This window comes from Eucalyptus grandis, chromosome 11 (assembly GCF_016545825.1).
Source record: "Eucalyptus grandis isolate ANBG69807.140 chromosome 11, ASM1654582v1, whole genome shotgun sequence".
In the NCBI taxonomy this organism is placed as follows: Eukaryota; Viridiplantae; Streptophyta; class Magnoliopsida; order Myrtales; family Myrtaceae; genus Eucalyptus; species Eucalyptus grandis.
In genome coordinates this window covers 17,908,170-17,930,950 of record NC_052622.1, presented here as the reverse complement: position 1 = coordinate 17,930,950, position 22,781 = coordinate 17,908,170, and the positions used below count along the sequence as shown (strand labels likewise).

At 37.2% G+C, this 22,781-nt stretch overlaps 1 protein-coding gene across 1 annotated transcript; it reads left to right on the top strand.

Annotated features, from left to right (window-relative positions):
- The first annotated feature begins 12,806 nt into the window (after window positions 1–12,806).
- On the top strand, window positions 12,807–22,382 carry LOC104416436 (chaperone protein dnaJ 1, mitochondrial). The gene is made up of 19 exons (XM_010027835.3): window positions 12,807–13,056; window positions 13,147–13,252; window positions 13,362–13,451; window positions 13,608–13,699; window positions 14,626–14,709; window positions 14,834–14,872; window positions 14,981–15,088; window positions 15,173–15,214; window positions 15,456–15,543; window positions 16,039–16,103; window positions 16,256–16,318; window positions 16,397–16,469; window positions 17,899–17,990; window positions 18,269–18,340; window positions 18,751–18,807; window positions 19,820–19,868; window positions 19,953–20,022; window positions 20,582–20,671; window positions 21,898–22,382. The coding sequence occupies exons 1-19, from the start codon at window positions 13,030–13,032 to the stop codon at window positions 21,995–21,997; spliced, it is 1,407 nt and encodes a 468-aa protein (XP_010026137.2). The 5' UTR covers window positions 12,807–13,029; the 3' UTR covers window positions 21,998–22,382.
- The last annotated feature ends 399 nt before the right edge of the window (window positions 22,383–22,781 follow it).

Genomic DNA, 22,781 nt, shown 5'->3' with positions numbered 1-22,781 from the left:
AGTAGCAACTTTTTGTTTTTTTGTGTTTTTTTTTTTAACCTTTCGATGTTGTTGCTATACAAAGTTTGAGACTAGTGGTAACTCCACAGAAGCCTTTATTCCCTTTCACAACTTCAATTATAGCATCAAGAAAGGTAGGAATGTTGGGTAACTCGTTATATGATATGTCAATGGATGTCCCACTCGCCATATCATAAAAGGTTGACACAATTGAACTCAAGAGTTGAGTATTTCCAATAGCCCGAGTTTTTGGGGTACTTCTCCCGTAAGCAAATTTTGAGTCAAACCGAGAACTTAAAGAGACTAGAGATTGCCGATCCCCATGGGAATACCATTTTCTAGATTATTCCTACTTAAATTTAAGAACAAAAGGTTGGTCCACTCCCCAAGTTCTGTACAAATTGAGCTACTCAAGTCGTTTCCTGCAATATCGTGTTTCCGTAGACTAGACAACGCTCCCAGTTCTTAAGGGATGTGGCCTTCAAGACGATTGCAGTCCAATGATAGCTCCAGCAATACCTTCAATTATGCTATGTCTTTAGAAATTTCCCTGAAAATATCATTTGAAGAGAGGATGAGTCTACACAATTGATTCATGTTTCGTAGATTCTATTGTTAGTGATCATCAAGCTCCTCAAATTTCTACATTCAAACAATGTTGGCGGTAGGACACCGTAAAGTTCATTGTTTCTCAACTCAAAGTAATCCAAGTAGGGGAACACACCAAAAGCATCGGTTATGTTTTCCTTAAGCAAGTTGTTTTGGAGCCTAACTCTATGCAAACTTGAACAATTTTTCAGGCTCCTTGGGATAGGTCCAGTGAAGTGATTGTTAAAAGTGCTAAAGTATTTAAGAGCTTGGCTACTGCATATATCTTGTGGCGATTGGCCAACAAAGTCATTCTCCGATGGCTATAGGTTTGTGAGGGATGTGAGATTATTTACCTCGATGAGAAGAAAGCCCTCCCCAGGTTATTCATACATAGACCCAACCGAGTAAGCTTGGTTTAGTTTCCAATCTCTTTTAGAATAAAGCCACTGAGGTTATTCTCGGAGAGATACGGTGACGAAAGAATTTGCATACGGACAATGGGACTTTAATGTGGGAATTGAAAGGCAAAGCCTGAAATTAGGAAAGAAGAAAGCGGAGTTTTCTTGTCGGTTTTGGCGTGGAGTTAAGAGTCAACAATTTCAGTCTCCCTTCCCTCTCCTTCTCATCACGTAAAAGGACTTATCGAAATAAGAGTCAACAACTTAAAGAAATATACTGCGGACCCAAAAAAGGGGAAAAAAAACAAGGAAAATACATCATTAGTCCAGACAAGTCCATCGCGACTTGTTTTGCGAATTTGCGAAGACTTGTTGGTCTTTTTTAACTTGACGTCAATGGGAGAAAAGTCGAGCAGGTATACCTTTGTGAAGAAGTGGAATATTGCAATTTGTTAGAGAGGATTCTTTCCACTCGTGAAACACGGCACACTAAAGAAACTTTCGAGCTCGTCAAGATGATTTACCTCTGGAATAGTGCTGGAACTTTGAAACGGAAATAAAGTAGTAAAAAAATGCGCGCGCACACAAAAGGAAAATGATACAAAATATGTAATTTACTTATTTAATCGGAAATTCAATTTAGTGCTTTTTTTCCCCTTAACTCTAAATAAAGAGGAAATTCTCTTTGACCAAACTGTTTTAATCTATCCCACTTTCTAATAGGCCAAGTTCTTGTACGTAGTATAAAGCAATCATGTTGTGCAATCGGCAGTCCGGAAAACTATAAGATTGATAAGAAAAGAGTGGGATATCAGACACCTTGTGCTTTGTAGTATTATCAACTGCCTGTGTCAGAATCTCTTTGATCCACCCAATTTTCATAGTAAAAAGATCAGATATTCAGAAGCTAACTAGGAATGCATCGCTATCGTGTATTTGGCAGAACCAAGAGACTTAACTCCGTGAGTGTTAGACTAATCTGTCCCAACAATTGCAGTGTCCGCGTGATTCTACCGCCTAAACATGGTGTTGTGAGATTAATTTTCAGGATGTTATTCTGTGGGACTTCTGATTTAAACTGCTTGGTGCCCTTTTTTTTTTTTTTTTTTTTTTTTTGGGTTCTTCATGAAACTTTGTATAACATTTTGAGCTGCATTTGGTAACCTGCGTATGCAGCCAAATAGTATAAAAGGTATTCTCCCCAGCATTTGAGGGCATTGCGAGTCTTGGATAAGATAACCTCGAAGACCAACCTCAAAAGGATGGTTAGGGTAACGCTTATCCATCCAATATCCAATAAACTAAAAAAAAAATTGAAAAAAACAGTTCGTCTTCTCATTTTTTCAACGAGTAAAATTTCCTGATGCAATTTCAATTGAGGGTGAATTCCATGTCCAGTGTGGTGGCTGCTGAAGGTCATTGTCTTCGTTGTCAATAGTTTTCTACTGCTGAAGGTCATAATTTTGTCATTACTATTAGGTTCCATTCATTTCACGATAAATAATTTCCAAGAAAACATTTTTTGGATTTTTCCATTCACCATATTATATGTCATATTCGAGGTCAAAAAACAATCTATCAATGGGAGGCTATTCTGGGCAATTACCATTGATATTTGATGAACTTTCAAGATGGTTATGTTCAGGTTAAGGTGGGTGCACGAATTTTTGAAGATTAGAAGTTGAAAAGTGCAATTTCCCAGGTCATTAATTACATCCCTAAGTTCCTAGGAGTCTTTATTGTTATAAAAGTTTCAAGAGTCAAGGTTGTTAGTTCCTAAGTAATTAATTACTTTCTAATTCCCATGTCTTTAATATTTCAGTAGTTCCTAGATATCGTCTCTCCTATAAATAGAGGGAGGTTCTCCATTGTAAGGCATACTAGACTTTGACATATGAAAATATTTGAGATTTCCTCTATGTGAGTGAATTTCTTTAGAGAGCGGATAACTTTTTTATTGGTATCTTTATCCTTGGAAAGTGGATTACTCATTGGTGGTGGGTCAAGAAGCCCTTTATTCTCAGTAGGTGGTTTTCCCTTTAGGCCTTAGTGGTGATATTTTCCTATCCCGAAGTCTTTTAGCCTTGGCGGGTGGTTTGTTCTTTAAGTCTTGGTAGTGAATTTCGTCAATCCGGATCTTCATCCTTTATTGGTGGCGTGTCCTTTAGACCTTGGGCGCAATCATTTTCTATCTTGCTCTTATATTTAACCATTGATAACCTTTCCCACACTCAACATTCCCACACACTCAATCGAAAAATTTCCCAATTTTGGAATCACTCGTCCATGCACGCATCAAATTGCAAATTGCATATATGCACCTATTTTCAAGAGGTTTAAGTAGCTCTAAGTAGTTAATAATTCACTAGGAAAATAAGTGATACGGTACATATACTCGTTCTATAAGAAATAAAAGAGAGAACTTTCTAGACAAGCTGCGGCAGAATGACCAAAATGATACTATCGAAAGCATCCAAGATTAACTAGCACTTCTAGTATTATGTCCTCCGATGAGCTTATCATGACAAACTACATGCGGATATCGCTTGAGACACTTGTTGCATGCTTGGAGGATACTCGGGTTTTGTACTCGAGCACAAAAATGCCACCTTCACGATGAAAACCACTTGTCCTAGCATCACCTTCTGGGTATGGAATTCTCTGATCTAAAACTTGTCTCAGTGGCCAATGTAAAGTTGTGGAATTGCTTGATGATGATGATGAAGATGAGGATGCGAGAGATGATAAGAGATTGCCTGATTTCTACCCATAATTACTTTTAATGTCACCATTCCAAAGCCATAAACTTTGCATTTCTCCTTCACCTCCTTTGTGTATGCAACCTCTATAGAGGTAAAACAACAATTTTTTTTTTCAACTTCTTATCAATGCGATATATCTTGTTGGCCATTGGTAATGCTATTCAAGTGATTGTTTTTATTGAAGAAACCAACTTACTTGGAGCCGAATATCCAAAAGTGCCGGCAAAGGAAGTCCAATTGGATGAATAAGGTTCTAGAAACTTAGCCAAGCCAAAATCAAAGGCGTGAGCTTTGTATTCCTCATCAAGTGAAACATTCTTGCTTGATAAGTCTTGATAAATTATAGGAGGAGAGTATTCATGGTACATGTAGGACAAATCATGAGCCACACCGTTAACAACATTCACTCTTTTGTTCTAGTCAAATGCTGTTATCCTCCCTTTTCCGACCAAAATAAAAATGCTATTATCCTCCCTTCTATGAGCAATATTTAGCAATCAGGACTTGCGCCTAGAGACTATTATGTTGAATCTTGAGACGCCATGCTAGCTTCATCATAAAACCCGTATTAGTCAGCTCAATAGATCTAAAACCAAGACCACCATAATTCTTAGGCTTGTAGATGGACTCCCAATTCAGGAGGTGAATTCGGTGTTTGTCGCTTGTGTCTCCCCATAGGAAAGCACGACAATTCTTTTCAATCTCTCAATGGACTTAAGTTGGAACTTTTGTGCACTGCATGTGATAGATTGGGATAGATATAACTTCAGACTGGGATAAAGTAATTTGACGTGCCGCTGACAAGCTTTTAGATTTCCATCCACTAAGCCTTTTATTCGTCATCTCTAATACAATTTAAAAATGCCTTGAAGAAGTTCTTCCATGAATCAAAGGCACTCCCAGATATTTGCCTAGCTTCACGCAAACACCGAAACCAAAAATCTTACTCAAATTACGTTTCAGCCCCAAAGAAACATCTTTTGAACAGAAAATTTTAGTTTTAGCCTTGCTCATAATCCATCCTAATCTATTGCAAAAATCACCTAAACATTGCATGATGACAATCAAGTGATCTCTTGAAGCCTCTGCCATTAACAAGAGATCATCCATGAACATTAAATGAGAAATTCGTGGCCCACTCCTTCGAGAGCAAAAAGGTTTTCACCGTTTTGAATTTACCGTATCACTAAAAAGGTGAGATAACCTTTTATGCATAATACAAAAATGTATGGTGAAAGAGGGTCTTCTTGACGTATTCCTCTACATGAGAAGAATTTTTTCGTAGCCTTGCCATTCCACAAAACTTACAAGGATTATGATGTGATGTGATGCATAATTAAATGAAACCATAGAATTTAGGACACCCAACACGTGAAGAGTCTCTTCAATGAAGGACCACTTGAGTCGATCATGCACCTTCTCAAGGTCAATTTTAAGGATCATATACCCTTTTTCCCTTGAAGTTTGCTCGTCAAGTGAATTACCTCTTATGTGATCATACGCCTTCTCAAGGATGATGAAGTGATGCAATGCATAATTAAACAAACCATAAAATCTAGGACACCCAATATGTGAAGAGTCTCAAGGACCACTTAAGCCAATCATACGCCTTCTCAAGGTCAATTTTAAGGATCATATACTGTCACGCCCCGATCCTCGAGCACGCACACATCCTTCTCACTTGGTCGATTTTATAATGCGATATCCCAGGACAAGTATCGCCGACCCTTTAGTTTATTAAGCACATGCGGAAGCAGTTAAAATCCCCTCTTATAAAACGATGGGATAGAAAAGCAGGGCCATATTTTTCATATTGAAATTTATAACCAAACTTTTATACAAAACACAAACCAATTTATAACTATTCACTTCAAAGAAATTCTCGAAAGAAGATAGATTCTCAAATTTCCATCCAGGCCATACTCAAGGCCCATCTCGGTATTATCTTCTTCTTTCAAAATCCTTCTCTTCAAGTTTCACCTCCAAGATCTCCTTCCCCGGACTTCTCCTCGGCTCCTCATTGGGGTCCTCAAATGTTTTTCCCCAAACCGGGATGAGACTACGTCTCGCCGAGTTCTACCCCACTAAGCCCAATTAGTAAACTATTATACTATAGGCCGCCTATACACGCATAGGCGTAAGACGTACCTTGGCCTCATATCCCACCCGAGTTAGTACAATTCATAATAGGCACCCAAGCAATCGATCACTTATCGAAGCATCGATCAAATCGACCTAGTCGATTATATGCCAGGAAGACCATTCATGATCATCTCCATTCAATCATTCAATTCACAACATCCAACCAAGGCAATGAATCACATCAAGTCACACTCGGATCGAATAATCAATCGACCTAGTCGATTACAAGTCAATCATACCATCTCATGGTCATTTCCAATCAATCGCCCATTCACAACATCGATCAAGCAATGATCAATCGACCTAGTCGATTACATATCAACAAGACCACTTCCTGGTCATTTCAACTATTCCAATTCAAATCCCAATTATGAATCACGGTCCTTAGGACACAACTTAATTATAGGTGGTAATCATGGCCCCACCAAGCAATTTTCTTAGATTTAGTGGCATCACGGCCCCACCCGGCAATGCTATATGTAGTGGCATCACGGCCCCACTCGGCAATGTTATATGTAGTGGCATCACGGCCCCACTCGGCAATGCTATATGTAGTGGTATCACGGCCCCACTCGGCATGTAGTGGCATCACGGCCCCACTCGGCAATGCTATATGTAGTGGTATCACGGCCCACTCGGCATGTAGTGGCATCACGGCCCCACTCGGCAATATCATATGTAGTGGTATCACGGCCCCACTCGGCAACTTTTTCAATATATTGGCATTATCAACCGATGCCCGGTTATTCTTCAAGTAATAACCAAAGATTATTCAATTTAGGAATAAATCCTAAAATCACTAATAAATCAATTTCTCACAAATTAAGCCTCGAATAAATAAACGAACCACACCATGACAATCAGCATGAAATTCCGGTCATCGGCCATCTCAAACTTAATTTCCGAAAAATAATTAATTAATTAATTAATTTCTAGAATTAAATAATTAATATTAAAAACTCAATTTAGCTCAAAATAGAGCCCGATTAAATAAACGGACTTCACCACGGTCATCAGCATAATTTTCTGGTCACGGGCCATCCCAGTTGAATTTTCAGGAAATAAATAATTATTTAATTAATTTCGAAAATTAATTAATATTAAAAATTCAATTTAGCTTAAAATAAAGTCCGATCAAATAAACGGACTTCGCCACGATCATCAGCATAATATTCCGGTTCCAAACCATCTCCTTCAAATTTTCGGAAAATAAATAATTATTTAATTTAATTCCGATAATTAATATTTAAATGCCAAAAATCTCACTTAGGCCCGAATCACCAAATTGAAGCTCAATTAGGGGTCCGAAAATTCGAGATGCCTTCAATAAATAGTAGACCACGTCTACTTGCTAATTACGCAATCAATTTATCTAAATTGCATCACAATTGACTAATAATTGCTAATTAATTCTAATCTAACAACCTAAACATAATTAATTAAAACTAAACCAACCTAAAGCATAATTAGCCAACTAATCCAGGATTAGTGAGATTACTCACCAAATCGCGCGCAAATCGGATCAATCCGACGGCAGCGACGCGAGGAACGATTGTCCCCAAAGCACGGCTCGGGTTCGGGGCCCGGAAACGGCCCAAAACAGCCCACGAACAGCTGGATACCCACTCCGTGGGTTTGCTGGTTCGGCCGCAAAACAGCAAGAAAGAGAGAGGGTTGGGGGCGGCAAGAGGTCGGGAGAGCGGGTGGTGGCTTGGCAAGGCCGAGCGGTGGCCCACGGTGGCCGGAGGTGGCCGGATCGTGGCCGAACGGAGCTGGACAGAGGATGGGCAGCAGCTGGATCGTGCGGGGGAGCACGCCTGGCGCGAGGGATGGCCGGCAGAACGCGCGGCGTTGTGCGGGCGGCGTCGCGGGCGATTCGGCTCCGGTGCGGCGGCGGGACGGGCGACGGTGGTCCTCGACGAGCTGCTGCTCTTCTTTGCCGGTTTAGGTCTGGTTCGCACAAGGAAGAACGAAGAAGAAGAAGAAGGTCACGTGGGATGAGGGAGAAGAGAGAGGAGAGAGAAGAAGAGATAAGAGAGAAAAGAGAGAGAGAGAAGACAAGTTTGACTAGTCAAATGGAGAGAAAGAGAAGCCAAATTGAATTTGGCAAGGGGTAGGCGGTCGGTGGGGAGGGTGTCCGCACGAAGGGGGGAAAGGGGAGAGGAGAGAGGAGAGAGAAAAAGAGAGAAAGGGAGAGAGAGATAAAAGAAATTCAAAAATCATATTATTCTTATTTTTCTTTTCTCTTCCCATTTCTATTTTCTTTTTGGTCTTCAATTTTTCCTCCGATAATTTCTGTCTTGAAATTTCGGACTCGTCAATAAATTGACGAAATATGAGACAGATCCTATTTATCCAGTCAAATTAAAACCCGAAAATCTGGATGTCACATATACCCCTTTTTCCCTTGAAGTTTGTTCATCGGGTGAATTTCTTCTTGTGTGATAATAGCATTGTCCTGAATATATGTCTAGTCTACCAGGAACAAAACTGATTTAATTAGGTGAGACGAGATGCGGAAGCATTTCCTTTAGTGTGTTCAGGATCACTTTGTTGAGAATTTTGTAAACAACATTATACAGACTAATGGGTCTAAAGTTGCATATTAATTTTGGTTGTTTCACTTTGGGATCAATACTAAGAGAATTTTTTTTTTTTTTGGAAATTACCGTTATCACTCTACGTACTTTATTTTTCCTTTCGGTGGTTCGAAACACATATCCATTCATTGGAAATTTGTTGCCGAAACAATAATTGTATTGAAAATTAACATCATGAAATCTTAGTTATCTATGTCATCTTGCTTGGAGAAGAAATACCTCACCACAATTTTTTCTTTTATAACTTCTTGGAAATCACAGGCAACTTTTTCTATTGATTTGCTTATATTCACCTTTTAGCATTGTATGATATTCATTCATTTGCAAAATATGTTCTTTATTATTTTTTGATGATGGATAACGTTCTTATTGATACTTTAATGAAAAATTCAAAATATAATAAAAACTTATCACATTAGATTATCTCTAATTATTAGGAGTGTCAAAAAACCGAACCGAACCGAAAAGTTCGATTTTTTTTTTTTTTTTTTGCTATTTGGTTCTCATTCTATTTAGATAATATTAAAAATCAAAATGTTTTTAACTAGTTTGGTTTTTATCGGTTGGTTAACCGAACCAAACCGATAAATTCTAAAAAAATTTCCTTTTACTTTTTCCTTTATTTTATTAAAGTCATTTTTTAAAATTTTTTTAATGTTTTTCCTTCTTTTTTCTTTGTTCTTCTTCTTCTTCTTCATTAGTTGGACGCTAGTCACTATGGCTGACCATCGGCCAAAGGCAAGATAGAGCCTCGACATAGGTTGGCAAGACTCGAGCCCACTAGATTCTGATGAGGTTGAGCCTCACCGACCTATGGCAAGGCCAAGCTCACTCGACATCGCGAGCTCAAGCCTTGCCAAATATGGCCACCTAGGCGGGGCTTGAGTCTCGCTGAAGGTTACTAGACACATCTAGCGAGGCTCGACCACCGAAATCCGGCAAGCTCGTGCCTTGCTGGCTTGTGGCGAGGCTCTAGCTAGCTCTAGTTAGTTGTCACGCTACATGGCGGCGACTAGCCAATGAAGAAGAAAAATAAAAATCAAGAAAAAAATGAAAAGGAAAAAAATAAAATAAAAAGAATAAAAATAAAAATTGATTTTTTAAAATAAAAAATTATTGAAAGGGGTGCATGTAGGATAAAAAGAAACAAAAATAAAAGTAAAAATCGAAAAAATTGAATCAAATCGAATTGAATTAAATCAGGATTTTAGTTCAATTTGGTTTTAGCTTGATCGAATTTTGGTTTGATTCAATAAATTTTCTTATTGGTTCTGTTTGGTTCAATTTTCCAAAAAAACCGAACTGAAGCGAACCATTTATACCCCTACTAATTATGTATTTAATCATAATGAAGTAGACTTGTCATAGATTCAATCCCTTTTTTTTTTATGAAATTCAGAACATTGTGTACATTAGGATATTCAAATAGTAAACCACACCTTTATTTAACAAGCTCAAGCTTTTCGAATAGTTGATGGTAATCTCACAAAATCTCTCATAGTATTAGAGTTAAAAGTCCTAAGTTCGAATTTTTGAAACCCCATTTGTTTCCCTAGTTAAATATTTCCACATGAGAGGAAATGTTAAAATAATTAAATATTAAATAACGCCTTTAGAATAATTGAAATATTTAGACAATAAACCACACATTTAGAACAGTTGTCAGTGATCTCATAAAATCTTACAGTCTAATATGTTAGAAATATATAAAAATTTCCTCTATCAACATTTTGAAATGATAGCACTAGTGCTGGCCGCAATCTAGACCCTTCATAACCGATCAATTTCTCTCCTCTAATTCTGTTCTTTTTTTTTTTTTTTTCCAAAATTTTCGAACATTTTAGCCTTTCCTTTTTTTTTTTCTTTTTTTTAAAGTTTGGCAGGCTTTTTCTACTATTTTATTTTTAAATTTTCAGGTTCTTTTTTATCATGTGGGCCTGGTGAGCGCCACATCAATGCTGTGTGACATTAAAGAACATTCAAATTGAATGAAGCTTGCTGAGGTACTTGATTGTATAAATACAAAAATTTTGGATTTATTTTTAAATTCTTCTTCTTCTTCTTCTTCTTCTTTAAGCTTGAGCTTGCCAGAGGTGAGTTGGAGCCTCAGCACAAGCCGGTTGCCGACCATCGACATGGCTAGTGACTGAGCCAATAAAGAAAAAGAAGAAAAAAAGAAAAAAAGAAAAAAAGGAAAAATAAACATTAATTTAAAAAATTAATTTTTTAAGAAATAAAAATTTTATTGAAAGGGTGCATGTAGGATAAAAAAAACAAAAGTAAAAGTAAAAATTGAAATTTCAAATCAAACCAACCGAGTCAAACTAGGATTTCGGTTCGGTTCGATTTGGTTTTCCAAAAATCAAATCAAACCACTTACATCCCTACTAGTTATAAATTTAATCATAATCAAATAGTATTGCCTATCACGAGTTCAATCTTTTTATTTATGAAATTCCGAATATTGTGTATGTTAGAATATTTAAATAGTAAATCACGCCTTTATTTAACAAGCTCAATCTTTTAGAATAGTTAGCAATGATCCCACACAATCTCATACGATATCAAAGTTAGAGATCTTTGAGTTTAAATTTTTCTAGGCCTCATTCATTTCCCCAATTAAATATTTCTACATGAGGGGAAATGTTAAAATATTTAAATAATCAACAACGCCTTTAGAATAATTGAAATATTTATACAACAAATCACGTCTTTAAAACAATTGATAGTAATCCCATAAAATCTCACAGTCTAATATGTTAGGAATATATAAAATTTTCCTTCATCAACATTTTGAAATGATAGCGCCAGCCCTAGCCGCAATCTAGACCCTTCGTAACCGATTAATTTCTCTCCTCTAATTCTGTTTTTTCTTTTTTCCGAATTTTTCAACATTTTAGCCTTTCTTTTTTCTTTTTTAGTTCGGTAGGCTTTTTCACTGTTTTATTTTTAAATTTTCAATTTCTATTTTATCATTTGAGCCTTGTGAGCGCCACATCAACGCTGTGTGCCATAAAAGAACATTCAAATTGGATGAAGCTAGTTGAGGTACTTGATTTTATAAATATAAATATTTTGGATTTAATTATATTTTCATGACAAGTTTTGAAAACTTGTCTCTCGTTTGTTGTACGATTTTCAACTAACTCAATTTTGAAACTGCTCATTTGGGGTCAACAAAAAAATTGACAACCGATGATAGGCTTAAAGAATTTATACATTAATGCACGCTTTAGCAATTTTAGAAATATCAATGCTTACATTTAAGAATGTTATGGAAAGGTAAAAATATTTGTACAATAATAATAACTTTCTTTCCCAACTTTACATATTGAATTGTTTCTTGAACGGTAATGATAACTTTTTCAACAACCATTTCACATCACAAAATGTTCATTATAATATTCGTGAAAGAAGTTCTCGTGGGACCATCGTTAAAAAATTTTCTTGAACGGTAATGATAACTTTTTCGAAAACCATTTCACATCACAAAATGTTCATTATAATATTCGTGAAAGAAGCACCATCGTTAAAAAATAGGATATTAACTAGGTCCACAATTCTTAGGGCATTGATTAGCTCCAAGCCAAAATAAACATGAATTGCAGAAGGAAGTAAGAGGAGACAATATTGATAATGACTATCAAAATTTCAATAATATCACTTAATTAGGATTGTGATAATCGACGGTAGTAATTTCCAAACTTTAGTCCAATTTATAATATCATTTTTGGATGTTTAATTTGTTTAACATAATAGTTCAACTATTCATAAATATTCAATGTACTCTCTAAATTTTCGATTTGTTTGATTTTATTCTCAACTTTTAAATTAAATTGAACTATCTCTATCGTAATATTTATAAAAACCAAAAAGGTAATAAAAAATTAGCATAGTTTTCTAGTTGATTTAGGAAAATGATTGAAATGAAAAAAAAGTATAGAATTTGAGTAATATTATAATTATGAAAATTCATAAAGAATAAATTTAACAACCAATTTGACTTTATCGAAAAGTTGAGGGATTATAAATTTATGGAGCATATTGAATATTTAGAAATAGCTCAAGATCCACACGTCTGGACCAAAGTTTGGGGATCATCAATGTCGTTTGCGGGTAAGTCAAGGCTATTAACATGTTGAAAGGCAGAGGCACTAACAAAAAGAAGAGACCTAATGTGAAAAAAGAAAAGAAAATTAAAAAAGAAGAAGAAGGGGAAAAAAAGGAGAAATTTTTTGACAAATCCCACCGAACAGCAAACGCATGCTGAGACGGTTTTAATCAAACCAAACCGTTGCATAAACCCTAGCTAAAACCTCCCCCAACCCACAGGCTCAAGCTCAAGCTCAAGCACCAATGCCGTTCCTCTCTCTGCCTTGATGCTCAAGCCACCCCGCTCCCTTTTGACCTCCCTCCCTCCCCCCGTCTCCAGAATCTTCCTGCTCCGCTACCTCTTCCGATCGCGCCTCAATCTTCGATCGCCGCGATTCCCGGGGGGGCCCTCATCTCGCGCCTTTCCGAGGATTCCCATTTCGCATGGGCGGATTCGGCTGGTTACGATCGGTGAGCGATTTCGATCGAGCATTTTCGGGCCTCGCGGCCGTTCTCGCCGCCCGTTGCTCTGTGATTTTTCTGATTTCCGTTGTTCCGCAGTGCCGGCGGCGATTGTTGTTGTCTTCGCTCGCGGGTCAGACGGATTCGATTGCGAATAGCTTGGCTTCCGATTCGCGGCGGAGGGCGGCGTTCTTGCTCGCCCGAGGTAAGCTTCCTTTCTTTCTTTTCTTCTTTTCTTCCGCCTTGGCAATGTAGTGATTGCTTAGCTCGTGAGTGGAAGCTTGTCAGTAGCTGAAAGCTTTTCATCCGATCAGCTTCGTACAGTTGCAGTCCTTTTACTGGAAATCCTATCGACCGTGAGACCTTGAGGTCACCATGGAGTTATCGGCATCTTCATGGGACGGGTACGATTTTTTTGTTCATTTACTACCTCCGGAGCAGTCTTGCTTACTTTCCTTAATTTTTTTTTTTTTTTTGGTTGGGTAGATATGAAACGGCTAATTCATTTGATTGAAGTGATTCATGAACTTCAGGTGTTGTGTCTGTTTGTGCAATTTCAGGTTCTTGTCGCTACCCTGAAAGAAGCTACTATGATATTCTTGGAGTTCCGGAGAATGCCGGCCGAGATGAGATTAAGAAGGCTTTTCATGCGGTGGGTAAAACTTGTGTACTGAATGTTGTTGAGGGTGGGAATCACATTGGTGTTTAACCGATTCACACCATTGCATTGAGAATGCATGTTCTTGGGTACACTGGTTTGTACTATAAATGCCTTTCAATGAATGATGACTACTATGTTCACAAGATGAGAAAAAGAGATGGCTTTCATGTTCTACCTCTTCTTGTGATGTGTGGAGCTAGTTCTTCAACTGTATCTTTGCACATAGGATGCCTTGGATTTGAAACTTATTCCACTGGGTTACAGCAAAGCTTTGCATAAATAGAGGTCGGACATAGGTCGAAACTCCTGCTAATGCTATAATTTGATTAGTCGAGCTTAAGAATTCCGCCTCCCCTCTCTAGAAATTGCTTTTGGCTTGTCGGTGTTGCGGGTGACAGGAAATAGTTATGAGTGTAGTTGGTGATACAAGCACTTTTGTGAGAAGTTTGAAGAAGTTCTTTAATACCACACTCTTTCGGGCGATTTTTCTGGAAATGAATTTTGAGAGCTGTGAATTTCAGGATTCTGCTGCAATATGTATCTTAATAGTGTTTATCAAGAAAAGAAAAAATGAGTTGTCCTGAAGAACGATTTAAAAAGTGCTAAAAAATACTGCGTGAATTGAACACTGACATCTTAGCATTGCTTTGTGGAGGCGAGGCTGATGTTAATATGTAGATCACATTATCTTGTTTATTATACATCTTTCATCCAGAAAGCAAGTGAGTATCCAATCCTTCTCTTCATGGTTGAGAATCAAGTGGATATTTCTAACATTAGAGGTCGTAGTATCTCAGTCAACTCGATTGTTATAACTGACTGACCTTGTCGGATAAATTCTTTATGCCATGGCACCTATTTTAGTTGTTATTCGATTCCCATATCTGATTCAGTTTTTTGGGTTGTGTGCAATGCAGCTTGCAAAGAAGTACCATCCGGATGCAAATAAGAATAATCCTTCTGCAAAGAGGAAATTTCAAGAGATAAGAGATGCTTATGAGGTTTGTCTAACTGATTAGATGCCAGTGGAGGAAAACTATTTTTTAAAGATTGTTACATGGTGTTTGGATGTCTGATACACTGGAGGTGACAATTTTTGTCACCTGCCTTTTCAAATAATTTCAGACTTTGCAAAGTTCTGAAAAAAGAGCAGAGTATGACAGGGTAAAATCTCTAACTCTCTCTACTTTCAACTGAATTACATAGTGAAGCATAGCTGCATTTGTTAGAGCATTTTTACATTACTGAGCCTTTTAAATTACTTTATTGAAGAAACGCTCTAGTTCAGTAAATGTTGAATATGGTGAAGGAGATGCTGAGGGGTCCACACATGATTACGGGAGGCATTTCTCTAGTTCCTTCCACAAGATATTTTCTGAGGTAATCCCAAGTGTCCTGCAAGTCACTTTCTTCCAATATTCTGTTCCACAATATCTAGCTAAAAAACATTTGATGTCATTTCAGATTTTTGAGGACGAGACAGATCGATTTGCATCTGATATTCAGGTTCACAGTTATACCCTTGGTCTTGTTTGTTTATGAGATAATATTACTTGGATATCTATTCTTGATCTTGGTTGTTGCCTGAGATAATATTGCTTGGATTTCTGACCTATTCTTGATCTTGGTTGTTGCCTGAGATAATATTGCTTGGATTTCTGACCTATTCTTGATCTTGGTTGTTGCCTGAGATAATATTGCTTGGATTTCTGACCCATTAGTGCCCACATTTGTTGGAACCTTATAGGTGGAACTGATACTTTCTTTCATTGAAGCTGCGGAAGGGTGCACAAAAGATCTGTCCTTTGAAGCATATGTTCCTTGTGATTCTTGTGGTTCGTATATTATCTTGATCATGCTGGTTACAGTATATCCTTCTACCTCTTGTTTCTGCAATGTCTCTTGGTGATCAAATTGTTTATTTTTCTAGCTTTAGAAGCTAAAATTGCTATCACTTTATGCTCACTGGTACTCTGCTCTAATCCCATTTGCTTGCTAAAGGTATGTCAACCAACATATGATTAGTTTTTACACTTTTTGGAGGTTTTGGCATGTCCTTGTAGAACTTAAAAGTAGGATGAAAAGCACAGCTAGTTTATCAAAAATAAAAAACAAGATTCATGATTGCCTGTAAAGTGTGAGGCGAATATGCTTCAAATGAGAACTAACTTAACTGTTGTTTTCTTGTTATTGGCTGTATGTAACCATATAAAAATCCCAGCTACTGATGTTTGATCTTGTTTATGATATCCTTTGATTTTTTATGAGTTATTGTAATAGTACATTTCATGTGGCAAAGTCATGAAGGTCATGTCTATGTGGTAATGCAGATGGAGGTGGCTATCCACCTGGTGTCAAGGCGAGAATCTGTCCAACTTGCAGAGGAGTTGGGAGGGTAAGAGCTTTCATGAGCTCTGTAACAACGCTGATTAGTGGTTGAGTTCTTCTGGACTGGTTGCTTCTGAGGATAATTGTGTCATTGATTGGAAGTTTGATGGACCATCATTTAGTATACGTGACATGTACTTTGGTCTTCCTTGCTATTAGGTCACTATTCCCCCATTTACAGCAACATGCACTACCTGTCATGGCTCGGGGAGAGTTGTCAAGGTTTACCATTACTTCTCAGTACCGTCTGTAATTTCAGTTTTCTTGGTTAAGCTGCTAATACTCGGTAACTTTGTGTAGGAGCAATGCATTTCATGCGGAGGATCAGGGGTTGTTGAAGGCACTAAGGAAGTTAAAGTTACGATTCCTGCCGGTAGGTCAGAGTTATTGATCTCTGATAGAGTTCCATGGGTATTTTGTGGATTCATCATTTCGGTGACAATGTAAAATGATGAATGAGGTTGACTGGGTGAGATCCAGGAGAGTAACATGGTTGTGCATGCTCATTTTACAGCTTTATGGCTTCAGTTTTTATTGTTAAATTTATATGGCTTCTGTGATTAATGTTGTTTTTGTCAAAAAAGTGCTACTGTAGGCTTCACTGTTTTATTTTTCTGGTTTGAGTGTAAAACACATGTACATTGGTTCAAGCTGGGTTGTTAAACCTATATTTATCCACTGAACTTAATTTTTCTCTGATGATTGTGATGTTCATGGAGATGATTATTAAAGTTCTGTTACTCCTGTGTTCTTCCTAAAATATTTTTCAGTTCTCATGGTTAATTCTTGATGATCTGAATGAGAATTTTTTCTGAGTAAGGAAATGATTTCTTGTTGACACTGCAAGGCTTTTACTGCTCCATTTGATGGCTGTATGAAACAAACAGTAGTAAAAGGCAAAGGGATGTGTGTCTGAAATTTGAACCTTGCACCACACAAGATGTCTTGTCAGGGCAAAAGACAGCTTAAGCATTTAGGAATTTTTTGTCCTCATTGTGTGGCTTCAGTAGCACCATGGTCCTCATCTGTCTCGTTAAGGACTAGTGAACCTACAAAACTTGTAATCACAAGAGTTTGCTTTATCTCAAGCTTCATGATTCGTTTTCCCAAAATGAGAGCAGTATTAGCTTTATCCTTTTCAATACTTACCATTTTTTTTTTTTTTTTGATATCTTCATTTTCATACATTGTTAACTAGAATGCTGTAACGACTCTTTATTCCAACTTGTAGAGCAGAAGGTCTAGTGTTCGAATATCTCCAGACCTCTTATTAGCCTCCCTCGGCTGACTCTGGACATACTGTCGGAGGAAGTGGAAGATCACTTGACTGTTAGAAAGTGCCATTATCGAAAAGCTTTTCTAATATCTTAAGTTTTTCAGATAAGTTGGCAGTTCCACATTCTAGAAAAAATATTGTGGTTCTTTGCAAGTTGTAAACAGCTGACTTGTAACTTCATCCACTGTGCATGAGTGAAATCTTGCAACATAACCAACTTCATATGCTATAATATGTTCTTTCTATTCGATAATATAGTTGCTATCTTTTCTCTCTTTGGGGAGTGGAAATGGCTTGTTTTTGCAAGAACATATTCATTTATATATAATGTTCTTAAAAGAAATGAATTTGTGACCACATATGGTATTGAGTGAATTCAAATGGCTTACGGGGTAAATCAATGCAGTAGGGACATATGACATGGATCTTTATGTCATCAACATGAATTGCCTTTATCAAAGAACAGCACTGTGTCTGATGTTGTCTTCAGTGGATAAGCTGATGTTTCTGTTCCTAAATGGTGTAGGTGTGGATTCGGAAGATACAATTCGCGTGCCAGAGGCTGGTAATGCTGGAGCAAGGAGGAGTCGACCTGGAAACTTATTCATCAAACTAAAGGCATGATTTCCTCTTCTTTTCTGGTTGTTTGGTAATAATGATCTCATTGACAACTTTGATCTCACTTAATGGTGGAAGCTTTATCCTGCTGTTGTTGGAGCTTTCTGGTGAAATCTATATTGCTTTACATCTTCTCTCTTTTTGGAATCTCTCACATGATTGATCCATTAGGACATTGTCCGAAAACTGTTATTACCATAAAAAAAATTTGGATGTAATCATAAAACATTTTGTAGTCTTGCATTACATTTTGAAGTCTTGTAACTGTGCTCATGCAGGTGGCTGAAGATCGTACCTTCACCAGAGATGGTGCAGATGTATATGTGGTCTCAGAAATTAGCTTCACACAAGTGAGAACAAAACTATTGAGCATGTTATGTTTTTGCCTTTCTTATTACACTTGTAAGAAAGTTCCCTTCCTAGCTTTAGCTCATGCCATATCTGAAATCCTTTTTGTGTTTTGGTTTGTAATTGCTCTCATCAATCATGATGGTTGTAAAATCTAGTAAACTTTAAGATATTAGCTTTTACTCTAACCAGTGCATGCTGAAATTGGTACCTGATTGTTGTGGCATGTTCAATGTACTTATAATGATGTTATTAATGCTGAAGTTTTCCTTGCTTGTGCATTGCTCTGTCATGAGTTTACTTTTAATGTCATCTTTACTGTGTATTTTCAATGGCAGCATCAGTTCCATGTTATTCAGATACATATCTGTAACCTGGTACCTTGACCTTTTGGGGTTTGTTTCTGTGACAGGCAATTCTTGGTGGTAAAGTTGAGGTCCCAACTTTATCGGGGAAAGTACAAGTTAATGTAAGAACTGTCCATGCCAAATGGGGACATATTTGCACTTGCAGATTTAATTAAACAGTGTCATTAATAATTAACAATAAAGTGACATTAATGTTGGATGACCTTTGACCTTCTGAGTGGACTAGAAGGGTTAAAATGAGTAATAGGATCAGTAAAACTAATATTTGGACGCTAATGTAGCAAATCACTATTACAGATGTTTTACTGCTTTAACTCCTGGTTTTAATGTGTGGTTCAGTGTGACATCCTACCACTAATTCATTTTTGGGGGTCCTTTTCTTGTGCACTGGGAAATAAAAGATATGTAGATGAGTAGTCAACAAGAAGAAGTGGTATGCCACTCATCTTGAAAGCAGTTTTTTGGGTTAGATTGAGTTGGTTCACATCTATTTTTGAAGGAAGACAGTTCACTATCTTATATAAGAATGTACTAATTCTTTTTAGTTGGTTTTGTTTCAAACTATAACTTATGGCCAACATTGACTACCTTGTTGAGATAGTAAACACTATCGGAATATGTTTTGAACAAAAATAAATAAATAGATAAATAAATGCATAAAAATGTGCAAATACTACAAAATAGGTTCTTTAATACGTTATCACCGTTAGATTTCTGTTTGCACCTTTTAATTACATGAGTACATGGTTGGTTCAACAGCATGAAAATATATAAAATTGGAAAACATTGCTGGATTGTGGTTTTCACGGTGACACTGACAATTCTAGAACTATCCATTAAGATATTCCAACTATTGTGTTCTTGCCTCTCTTTTTTTGGGGTTGCATTTGGGGGAGGAGGGGAATGGGTGGGATGGACTCCTAGATTCTCAAATATCTTACAAAGCAAATGGGTAAAAAGAGGGCATTTACCTTTTGAAAATAGTGATGTCTTGCGAGTCAATAATATATGCCACTGAAATTGAATCCTTTCTCCGGCTTTCATTTTGATTGCATGGACTTTTCTTCCTTGCTTACGCTAGTAATGTATCTATTTGCAAATTTACCTTCTCAGATACCAGAGGGGGTACAGCCTGGACAGCTTGTGGTTCTCAGAGGAAAAGGTCTATAGAAATAATAAATTATTTTGCATTAACTGTGATGCTTTTTTCCTACAAAAATTATTTTTAGACACTACATTGCTACAGGACTACCAAAACATGGTTTTCTTGTCAGTCATGGAGATCAATTTGTGCGATTTCGGGTTAAATTCCCCAGGTATGCTATTAGTTATATTGATGTCTGCTTTCTTAGTACTTAGAGTTTAAATGAGTTTCAGTGATATCCTTTTGCTCCTCTTCCTCCTCCTCTTCCTGGTTTTTCTTCTGCATGATTGGTTGGATCAATATGCATCTGTGACTAGTATTCGTTTGAGTTGCCTTTCTGGATGATTTGGAAATGGAGTTACTACTTCTCATGGAAGCACAGTGCACAAGTAATGTTAGTACATTAACTTTATTTGCTATTTAAACTCTGAAAAATGCAGATATCTAAATCTTTTGTCACTAGACTTCAACATATTCCCTTTAAAGTCAGGGACTATCTTGGGACATGTCAACAAGTATCACTTTCATTGTAGGACTTCCATTCTTTTTGTACATTGATTGATTAATCCCAGAAAAGGAACAATATTATAAACCAAAGTAACGAAGTTTTAATCAGGAATTCTTACATCCAGTATTGATTTTTTATCGTTGATTAAGACCTTAGGACTTGGTTGTTTGGCCATCAAAAGTTGATGCTACGTATTTACTTTCTATGACTGATTACTTTTCAGCGAGATAAATGAACGACAACGTGCAATTTTAGAAGAATTTGCTAAAGAGGAGATCAATAGTGAAAACGATACTTTTCAAGAAGGAAATGGGTATGTCCTCTCTCTTATTCTTTTTATAGCGCCGTCTAGTTTACACGTATGCACTCATCCTTGATGTTTCTTTTTATTATCTGATTTATGTAATTATCATGTCATATTATGTTTAAATGACATTTATATGTTCTAATCGATAACGGGTGGATCAAGCACCTGAAACAAAATTATGTTTTTCTTAAACAGAATCGATCATTATGCCTTTAGTTTCATGTAAAATTCTTTGCTTTTGGTTTGGTGTTTGGGTATTACTTCTCAATGGATCATTGTCTGAGGAGTGGTAGTTGTGTTGTTGCCTAAATGGATGTCGAATATGACTTTTGTGCCACCGCCAAGCGTAATGCCATCTAACCATTACATTGGGGGTGATTGCAGCGCTTGAGTGAGAGCTACATTTTGACTTACCCTGCACTTGCATTTGGGACACCTCTGAGTTAATTGGTTGATGCAACTACCAAGAATGCAAATCACATGAGATGATTTGCCTTCTGTTTCTGAAATTGGTGGGAGTGGTCAGGTTAGCAGGAACTATCTAGAATGCATCTGATAGTTACTTTAAGGTTTTTTCCACTTGGACTAATCAAAAGAGGTGTCTTATACTTGGACAGTATAGAAACATGGTAAATAATTCTACGAGGTCTTCCTTTCACCTGATGCTGTGTAGTAGACAGAGAGGGGAGGAAAATATAGGGTGGGTGGTGAAAATTTTAAATTTTGCCTCTAAAAACCTTCTCATAGAAATTTCAAATTCTTCCATGTTTTCATATCCACCTTTCATTTCCTTCACCTTCCTTTCTCCTAAACAAAGCGTAAGTGTCTAATTGTATAACTAGACCACATAGACGAAGTCCATTCAAACTGTTGATCATGTGGTGCCTCAGTAAGACCTACATAATTAATGTTAAGATGACATTGGTCTACATGGTATAGAAGCTGCAATACTTCTCCTGACATGCATGACTGTTTTGGTTTTTCTGAATCCATCGTCTAATGCTCATGTGTCTACAAGGTGCTATTGTTAAATTGACTGACCTCAAGTGGTTTGGACTTTGGTGCATTTCGATTGGACATGTATATGTTTTACATTTCTCTGCCAGAAAGAGGGAATTTTCATTTGATTCAAACTTTTGAATGGTTTATGGTCGCTACCTCTCTGATTATGATGGGGATCCTGAAATGGATAACAGGCTTTATCAGCAGCTATGTACTGGTTGAACTTACAGGTGGGCACAATTTCTCGGACGCGTGGCAAGTCCTAAGTTTGTGCTCGAAATGTCTCTGCTCCTGTTGATCCTCATGCTTCTGAAGAAAGTATTGGCTTGAGCACGTGCCTCAAATTTGCAGTCAGACTGGATCGGATAATACCTCTGATTGACTGGTTGTGTTGGAGGATTCCCCCAGATTATAATCTTTGGTCGAGTTATATTGGTAGAAGGCATGGTATTTTTCTTGGAGGTGATCGCCGTTGCTCAATTACAAGTTCATCAAAAGCCATTCTTTCGCCATCGCAGCTCACCCATTCTTTGAGGTACATACACTTTTTTGTACCCTCTGAGTAATGTACAGAAATTATATAATCTTAATAAAGTTTCAAATACTTCTCCCTCTCCCCCTCTCTACCCCTCTGTGATTATCAAGCGCTTGAACCGCACCATGTACCCCTGGTGCGGACTTCATCTAACAATACGAGAATATATCACGACTTTGAGACTTTGTTAAAGGTGTCTTTTTGATTTCTTTTCTTCCTCTTCCTTTTTTTTTTTAAAGTATTTTGGTTACATGGTCCTAATGTTCGATGTGACAGTGGGATCTCTCTCCGTAGCAGATGCATGCAAATGTCAGCATCCAACCAATTGAAATTCCCACTCTCTTAACCACTCCATTATATGATGACATCGTTCCTCCAAGGACCACTGCGGCTATCGTAGTACGAGTCTTGAATTACATAAGCTCGTCACTCACTTTTGCTTTGATCCAATCCCCCACCAATTTTTTACGGGCTGTCATCGAGCTAACTATTCATATAGAAACTCGAACATATTATTTGTTATAGCAATGAGTATCAGATAAACAATTATTTCGTTCTTTCAATACAAAGATGAATGCA